Source organism: Hippocampus comes, unplaced genomic scaffold (genome assembly GCF_001891065.2).
Source record: "Hippocampus comes isolate QL1 unplaced genomic scaffold, H_comes_QL1_v1.1 scaffold523, whole genome shotgun sequence".
Classification (NCBI taxonomy): Eukaryota; Metazoa; Chordata; class Actinopteri; order Syngnathiformes; family Syngnathidae; genus Hippocampus; species Hippocampus comes.
This window is the reverse complement of record NW_017805674.1, coordinates 313273-322483: the sequence shown is the minus strand read 5'-3', so window position 1 is coordinate 322483 and position 9211 is coordinate 313273. Positions and strand designations below refer to the sequence as shown.

The following is a 9211-nucleotide window of genomic DNA, read 5'->3' as shown; positions in this document are numbered from 1 at the left end:
TCTCCAGGTGCGCGGGCTTCCTCCCAAAACATTTGTGTTTGATTGATGCATTGAAGGCTAAACTGCCACGGTATTTTCTGTTGCCTCCCGGACCTCTTTTAACCCTTCCATGCACCAATAACAATAACATGATAAGATGTCCACTGTGGTAACCGCTGTAACCGAAACGGTTCAATATGATTGCTCACCCAATGCTTTGAAAAGGCAAAAGAAACAAAACATAATAAATGCATCAACTAGCGGCAATGGAATCTGACAGACATTACAATTGCATATTTTCAGTCGTCCTTCGGTGTCATTGGAGAAATATGTGCTCCAGCGCATTGGTTTTGAAGTCGTGAACGCAAGTGGTTCTGGATGTGGGTGTTCCAACATGTGTTAGTACTTTTTTGGGAGGCCAAGTATCAACAAGCACTTCTTCAGTTTCTCCTGATAGGAGGGCAACGCGCCGCAAAACGGGGGCCGGGGAAGCTTCGAGGATTGACGGCTTGAGTTTCAAATAAGGGGCTGGAAAGGCGCGCGATTATGTCGAAAAGGACGATTTGTGCTGAATTTCATTAGAACGTACAGCGCTTAACAAATGTATCAACCACCTGTCATAACAATGACAAGAGACCATCCAGCATCGCGACCCGCTTTCTTCCTCTTCCAGCAATCTGTGCTTTGTTTTTAAAGACCTCGTAAAGTCATGTTGGTGCTGTTTCGAAAATACATTCAATATGTTTCAAGATACTTGTACGTGCTGAAAATGAATTCATCGACTGAGAACCATTTAGTGTGGAGTTGTACGAATTTTTTTTTTTTTTTTCTTTCATGGGGCTAACAACTCGGCTAGAGGCGCATGGACGATATTCTGGACTGAGTTGGCTATCTCTAAAAATAACGTCATGCAACTGTTAACTCGTTCACCAAAACACTAATGTTATGCTTTGCTAAGCGGGCTAGGCTATCCGTGGCACAAGTTAAGCTAGGTGCTCCCGTTTGCAACACGTTTGCGTTGGCCTCACGATTGTAAGATTGAATAGCGAAAGCGAACCGATCCGAAATTTGACCGTTAGCTTGATAGGGGTCCAGCAGTGGACCGCGGATCACATTTTGACAAGCCCTACACTAATATGTTGGCTTATTTTGGATGTATAGACACATGGCTCAATCAGAACTATATATACATGGGTAGGTATATACATTTTTCTTTTAATATTTCACATTCTTCGGAAAAAAATGACAGTAAAATTCACACAGTACAGTTTTTATACAAGTGTACAATATAATTTAATTTTACAGTTCAAAAACATAAGATGAACAGACTGTAAACGGAAATAAAGGCAAAAAAAAAACCTAACAAGTGGAGAGTAATCCACTCTGACCTTTTTTTTTCAATGGATTTTTATTTTTATCTATTTCTGTATTTTGCGTGGTTGAATTGTGTAATGTGCTCTTCCGTAGGAAATCGTAAAAAAAATAAAATAAAAAACATGTTCATCACCAGGCTATTTTCCTGCCACAAGAGACAAAAAAAAAAAAAAAAACCATACACTACACGGTACATTAAAAGCAATTCGAGCTCTTGTGATGGGGTTCGATTATTTTCAAAAGAATCACTGAGGAAAAAATAACCAACAAACCAGTAAAATAATGTTTTAAAAAGTCAAATTTGCAATGCATTGTTTTTGTATGGAATCTTACTGAACTCTCTTGACGTTTTTCAAAATAAAAGTAAATGCCACTACTTTGGTAGTCAAACAACAACAACAACAACAACAAGGCGTCATTTTTGTTATTAAATAAATGTTTAAAAATTTTTTTTATAAAATAAGAAGGAACAAGTACAATTTGGCAATGCATACATTTGTATTGTTGGCGTCATTATTTATTTTTTGGTGTCATTATTTATTTATATTTTTGTCAAACTGTCGCATTAGTTTACTTCAACAACAACAACAACAACAGCAAATACATTGTCAGGCCTTCAAGTTAGCATTTTTGTCTACTCTGGATTTTCACTCATTCGTTCACCTGCCAAATCTATAGCATTGCCGAGTTTGGACAGTCACGGACATAAAGTCTTCTTCATATTTATTTTTTTTAAAGAATTGGCAATTATTTTTTTCTGGATTTTGAAAATGTAAAAGCAATTCGCAATGCAAATGCCTTCAACATTTCTCCTTTGTAAACTGTAGTGGGAAAAAAAAGGCAAACTGATCTTTCGATTTGTACTTTTTTAAGTGCGTCACGTAAAAGCATGAACAAAGCGACTACATTCAACGTAATGAAAGAGACAACTGTTGGATTGGCTTCTCTTCTACCATCCACCATCACATATCTACATGCTTGCGTCACTCTTTCGCCTCCTTTGCTGTCCAACGTGACGTTTGTGTGTCTTACGCCGAAAGTAAGCCTCGCGCACAATTGTTGTTTTTCATCCAGCGGATTTCTACGCAGAGACACCTGCTCCTGGGTGACGTCAGCTGATGCATCAGTCAGTGACATCACAAAACGCAAGCGCGTCCCCCCCCGTTCTCGTGTCTCACCGGAGCTTGGTGTTGCTGTACGTATTGCGCTGGACAGAAATGAGCTTCTCCATGCAGGCCGTGCGGCCTTCGTGCAACGAGCCGCTCCGTGCGTCGCCGCCGCCGCCGCCGGGCAGCCGGCCGTCGTCGCTGCGGCAGTAAATGTACGCCATGGTGTCAGCGCGGCTCTGGATGTGCGTGCTACGCAGGAGGGAACGACAATATGGGCTGATCTTGTCCACCCGTCGGAGGATCAGGTTGGCCTTTCTGTCAAAAATCAACAGCACGCTACTTTAAACTCAATTCTGAGCAAACACATGAACACCCCCCCGCCCCCTCTCCCAAAAAAAAGGGGGTGTTTGGGTTCAGCATTAGGGTTAGGGTGTTCGGGTTAGAGGGTTAGGCTTAGGGGTTAAGGTGTTAGGGTTAGGCAGTAAGGGTTAGCCGGTTAAGGTTAGGCGGTGGGCGTTAGGCGGTTAACGTTAGCCGGTTCGGGTTAGAGGATTAGAGTTAGAGGGTGAGGTGTTAGGGTTCGAGGGTGAGGGTCAGAGGGTTAGGGTTAGGATGAGAGGTCAAAGGTTGGGCTAAGGGTTAGGTGTTAGGGTTAGGCTAATATGCACTAAAGGTTCTTTTTGTCCCTAAAATAAATAAGTCATAAAAAAACACAACTCAAATGCCAAAATGTTGTTTGCCAAGTGAGTTGTCAAAAATACTTGTTAAAACTCTGTCACTCTGACCTGACAGAGGTAAAAATCTGCCCTCTCTGGCCTCATCTTGTTTCTGGTTAGCAACAAAGGTTAAAAATCGTCGCCCTGCCCGCCTGGGTCAAAACGATCACGTGCAGCTGCGCGTGGAATTGCCAGATAGCGATGTTGTCGAACACGCCAGCGGAGTCAGTCAGTGAAGCACAGAATCTGGATCTGCAGGTCTGCTGCCTGCCACTGTTTACGACGCAAAAGCCCAACAGTGGAAAGATGCTTGCAATGTACAAAAACGACCGAATACACCTACAGTCGGGTTTGAATTCAAGGTTGTTAAGCTAGTGGGGATTCTAAAATGAGGAAAACACACACGGAGAAGGCGGGGAGAAAAAAAAAATCCATTTGTTTTGAAAAGCAGCGTCTGCTGACCATCAACATCTGTCTTTAGTTAAGCAAAAGCAGTACAGACATCCTTTTCACTTATTTGCTGAAAATGGGGGAAACATTTTCTCATTTCCCCCCTTGAAAATTCTTGCGTCTGACACAACAGAATACCAAACACATAATCAAGAGAGTCTCACAAGCGTGTGAACTGGAGACAAATTAAACATTGATGACGCTGAACAAACAGCGAAAGCAACAAAACGCACGAGAAGGAGAAAAAAAAATAGAGGAACTCAGAATTGACTTTCAAGTTCCAGCTTGAAAAAAAAAAAAAAAAAAGGAACTCAGAATTGACTTTCAGGTTCCAGCTCATGTTTGGCCTCATGTGAAGAAAGTCAAGAAATTCAAGAGTGAATTCTGGCAATACTTTTGCGTTTGTGTAGTTAAGAAAATCCGTTTTGATATTGAGAATGATGCGGCTAAATATAGAGCAGTGAAAATAAATCCGCACGCACATCGGGAAGCTCGCAGAACTGTTGGTGCCTGGTTGGGCGCTGATTGTGCTTACGTTTCATTTGGCCATTCTTGTTTTGGCCTTTGGGAGAGAGAAAAAAACAAAAACAAAAAAAAAAGCGGCACCAATGGAGCACGCTTGTAAATTACTCTCAGTGAGTCTCCAAGCCTGCCAACATCAGGCAGTAAATAATCCAAAGCATGCTCATCCAGAAGACACCCCCATACCCCCTCACCACACCCGAGACCACCTCACCGGTGCCCACACACATTTCATGTCCACAAAAAAATACCATCCCGATACTGGCCAACGGATTTTGCACTGACCAAAAACAATTTCATCAACACTACATCAAAGACATTACTTAGACGATAGTTTTCTTGATGTACAACTTTGCTCAAGAAAATATAAATGGCACTTATTTCCGAGACTATCAATCCATTTTGGAGCAAGTGATAAATATTGAATTGTCGTCCTGGGAATGGCTTTTACATCCCCCCAGAAATCGCTATGTTGCCATTTGTTGGTGTGACATCATCGACCGAACAGGAGACCATCGCCAGTATGGACTGAGGAGTGTAAAATTATTATTTTGATGACTTCATTGTAAAAACTATTTTTTTTTTCCTCAACAATTTAGGATTAACTCTTTCAGGGACAGCGGTTATGACAGTGGACAGTTTATCATATTATCAGGTGACGGGTTGTCATGATTGGTGCATGAAAGGGTTGAGCAAAAAAAAATGTACTGCGCTCTGGTTCTGTCGCTGATGTCGGGACGCTGATGTGACAATCGTGCATGTTTTCGACCTGCCAAAATCCAAGCCTGCTATTAGAAAAAAGTCGAAAGTTACTGAGTCCGTTCTTTTTTTTTTTTTTCTGAAGTCATGGTTTTCAAGTTCATAACTATAAAATAGGCGCCAACGTTCGCGGTAATAGACAGGAGCTTTAGCGCGCGTTGCGACTTAATGACTGTGGAAAAATCAGGGGCCCTGAGACAAGTTGCCATCCTGCTATTGGAAGGAAATGTTGTCGAGTGGCACAAAGAAGGGCCTGCTTCATCGCCGCTCGCACTCTTTTGTCATTGGATTGTTTTACATTGACGTTAGATTACGTCAGTGCCGCAGAAATGCACCGAGTAGGCTACTTGTCCAAAATGGATGCTGAGTTTGCCTACAACGTTTCGGTTACTGTCACACTTTGTGTTGATTCGGAAGATTTGGAAGAATTTTCGCTTCACTGTCTTGGCATGACCATAAATTAAACAGAAAACCTTTTTCTGGAATTGCCTGGCCAGCACGAGGCGGTTATAGCTTCAGGATGCCCAAAATGGATGCGAAATAATGCGTCACAAAAACGTCTAGACGAGGAAGCTGTTCGATTACTCAGACGTCTCGGTGGGCCTTATTTGAAGCATACTCGGCTATCCGCAATCCTCTCACCTGGGGCCCAGCTCGTCCTCGCTGCGCCACACAAAGTCGCCAAACTTCTCATAGAGGGAATTGTAGTGGTGCTGGACACGGTAAAGCAGCGGAGGAGGGATTTCCATCAAGGTGTTGTACGCCAGCTGCTGTTCCTTGCCACTCGTGTAGCCGTTGTACAAGTTGTACACCTTGTCTGCGATCTCTTGAAAAGCAAGGGGGGGGGGGCAGATTCAGTTAGGAGATGTGCACGGGTCGAGGATTGAAGTCTTCAGAAAAAAAGATTGAGTCGGCTGTTCCTAAAAATCTCAGTTTGTAATTCTGATTTTTTTCGAGGTTGAGTCAGGTTGGCGCCAAAAACAATACCACCCGGCAATGTGGCATTTGAGGAAAGGTAATTGGATAATTGCTCAATTGTATCATCAGAGTAGTTTTTTTTTTTTTTTGTCTGCAAATTTTCTTCTTTTGTGCTTACAAAGACACAAAAAAATGGACGGCAACGAGAATGTGTGTACCTTCAGCTCGGCTATCGTCGACCATCGGGCAGGACGTCCGTACAGAGACGTAGCTCGAGTCGGAGTGACTACCCCGACTGTCCACTGCATAGAGAGTGAACCTGGAAACAACAAGTATATGATTAGTTAAGTCAATGACGTTTAGTAGTCCCTGCGGCTGGAATATGGAACTCAAATTTGAATGTCAATGATGGCAGTCAAACAATCTGTGGCTCGTTAGCTAGCACGGAAGCTAAAATATAGCGGCGGGCGCCTTAGCTCAGCGGCCTCAAGGGCAAAACAAAAGCGAGAGAAGAGTCATAGTCTTTTGGAACAATAATGTGAATGTACTGTGACAATAAGAATCCCATCAAGCCAAAGGCAATGAAACAAAAGAGGAAGGAGGATTTCGTCAGCGTAAAACTGTTCCAAACATCGGAAACAACAAAACCGACATAAAATTACTTTGTGAGTCTTCTCTGCTGAGAAGTCCTTCACGGACGCCTCCGGTAATATTGCTCAGAAGGACACGTGGAGGTAATCCGTCGATGCTGGCTGACATGAAGTCATTCGAGGTATAATGACAGACTGCATGCTATGATGATGTCACATGCAAACATGCAAGCGCCACACAAATCACCGAGATTTGATCTCCCGACCTCTGAAGTGTGAGACCAACGTCCAAATCACTTCCCAACGTGCTGCTTTTGGCACATATTTTTCAACAAACACATTAATCAAACTTCATGGTACCATTGTGTCAAGTTTTTTTTTTTTTTTTTTTTTTTTTTAAGGATCCACAGGGTTGTATCATGTTTATGATATATAGACGAGAAAGAGAGTCTGACATGTCCACCTGTCAACTCTACAAGGCCAAAGTATTTTTCCCCCTGGAAATGTCAAACATTACAAAGATTTTTGGGAGGGCTCAGTGATAGACTTCAGGACTGCTCCCTACCCTGATCTGGAAAATTATTTGAGACGGTCGGAGATCAGATGCGCGGCGCATCTCACCTTAAAATGGCCTTTTGCAAATGGCAAGCGCGTTATTGCGATCGTAAACAGGAAGTGCCGGAAAAAACGTCGAATTCGCACACATTTGCACAGCGATATCCATTCAGGAGACGAGGGGAAATTCAAGTTGGCTACGATAACCGCGGAGGATCTTGGTGGTCGTTTTCAATCAAAACCGCAAAGAATATCAATGTATTGTCTGAGGGCTTTTTCAGTTTTCATAGCCTTTCTGCGGGGAAAGAACCACGATGAAACGACAACTCCCTGAAGTTTCTGTTTGCTTTGTCGCACCTGTGTCACCTCGTAATATCTTATATCCAAGCGCGGTCGTGCCAAACCTCAGTCTGACCGCAGAGTCCAACAACCGGTATAAGTGAAAGCACCTTGCGCAGATCCTCCCATGGAAACTGTTACTGAATGTCTGCTCGTTTATCCCGCGGCTGACTGGGCAGGGCATCTTATATTTTCAGACCGTTGCGCTCATACTTGTGGTTCGATATTTGGTGAAGAGCGAACCGTATGTAAAAAGCAGAACATGGGTGGTGGGGTGGGGGGGGGGGACTACACAAAAACTCAATCAGAGAAATCACCCAAAAGACACAACTGAATTAAAGACACACAAAGGGATAAAGGTGTAAATATGTGATATCGTGATCCATAGTGGGAATAACCCTTCATCCAGAAACATCGAATTTGAGAATATGGGCTGTGCCCTTATGTCATTTAATTTATATTTGAAAGGGTTTAAGACAGGGGTGTCAAAGTCATTTTTGTCACGGACCACTTTGGGGTTAAGTCTTCCCGCGGAGGGTCGTTAGGATAGTAAAACTAAATAAATGTTTATATAGATATTATTACTTGTACACAACAAATTGATGGATTGCCAGTTTTGAAATCAATCAAATCAACTAAAACAGTTTGTTCAATTATTGTTTGATTGAGTGTTAACAGGGTAAAAAAAAACAAACGAAATTGCATCATCTCAACGTTATTTATTACACGTGACAAGCGAGAATCATTGAGGTTGAAAAACACGATTTGCTCTCGCGGGCCACATAAAATGATGTGGCGGACCTGATCTGGCCCCCGGGCCTTGAGTTTGACACCCGTGGTTTAAAACATTCAAATGGAGACATGGTTACATAGAGCAAAGCTAGTTTTCAGTTGTCGTTCTGTAATACTATTACTGATGCTACGACTACTACAAATGATGATAATAATAATAATAATAATATCCATCAAAATGATCATCAAACTTTGAGAAAAAAAAAGCTTCACAACGTAGGAACAAACGCTACTCTGAACGCCTGCTTCTGGATGGGGCTTTTTTTCGTGCTCTGCGATTGGCTGGCGACCAGTTCAGAGTGTTCCCCCGTCTACTGCCCGAAGACCGCTGGGATAGGCTCCGGCACGCCCGCAACCCTCGTGAGGATAAAGTGGATCAGAAAATGGATTGATGTGATAAATGTGACGTCACTTGTGTCAATCAGGAAAACTGGTGTCAGGGGATATTCCTTCAAATTTTTGAGGGGGTACTACAGAGTGACTTTTGGGGTCAGCGGGGTTGCGGGCGGGGTTGCGGGGGGACGGGGGCGGTGTTATGTAAATGTTTTGCATTGCAAAACATTTTCATTACAAGTAAAGTTTACCCACAAAGACATAACCATTCCAACAACAACAACAAAAAAAAAGTGTTTTAGTTGTATTTTGTAGGAAAACCTTTTCAAAGAAAAAAATAATATGAAGATATATTAGTTTGTTCCATTTTATTTGGTATGATAAAATTATGGTAAAACACCCACAAGAACAGCAGTTATGTTTTGAAGGAGCAAATTAATTTGTAAGTATGAAATATCTCAACATTTGTATCCAATTAGTGTTTCTTTAGAATCGCCACTCTGAAAACAATTCAGACTACCACAAAAACACAATGAGACGGAACGACCGAACCCAAATTCTAAGTATTAATCTTGCCTCATGAAACAATTCAGAAAACTTCAGAATTGGACTATTTTTATTGCGTTTCTTTCCGAAACCCATTTGCGATGTTTTAAATTATGTCTACGAGGACCCGGTCCAAATACTGCTTGTTTTGGTTGTAACATGACCTGTTTGGGCATTGCTCGCATAGTTTGTCTGATCTCATGAATGCGGTATCCCCCCCCACCCCCCC

At 42.4% G+C, this 9211-nt stretch overlaps 1 protein-coding gene across 4 annotated transcripts in view; it reads right to left on the bottom strand.

Moving 5' to 3' along the window:
- Positions 1 to 1395: 1395 nt before the first annotated feature.
- Positions 1396 to 9211, bottom strand: part of astn2 (astrotactin 2) — a 158886-nt gene continuing 151070 nt past the window's right edge. For all 4 annotated transcript variants that reach the window (XM_019881725.1, XM_019881727.1, XM_019881726.1 and 1 more), the window contains 3 exons: positions 6046 to 6146; positions 5552 to 5735; positions 1396 to 2777 (listed from right to left, as the gene is read on the bottom strand). In XM_019881725.1, the coding sequence (XP_019737284.1) occupies positions 2528 to 2777; positions 5552 to 5735; positions 6046 to 6146 (535 nt within the window). In that variant the 3' untranslated portion in view covers positions 1396 to 2527. The remainder of the gene's footprint in view (positions 2778 to 5551; positions 5736 to 6045; positions 6147 to 9211) is intronic.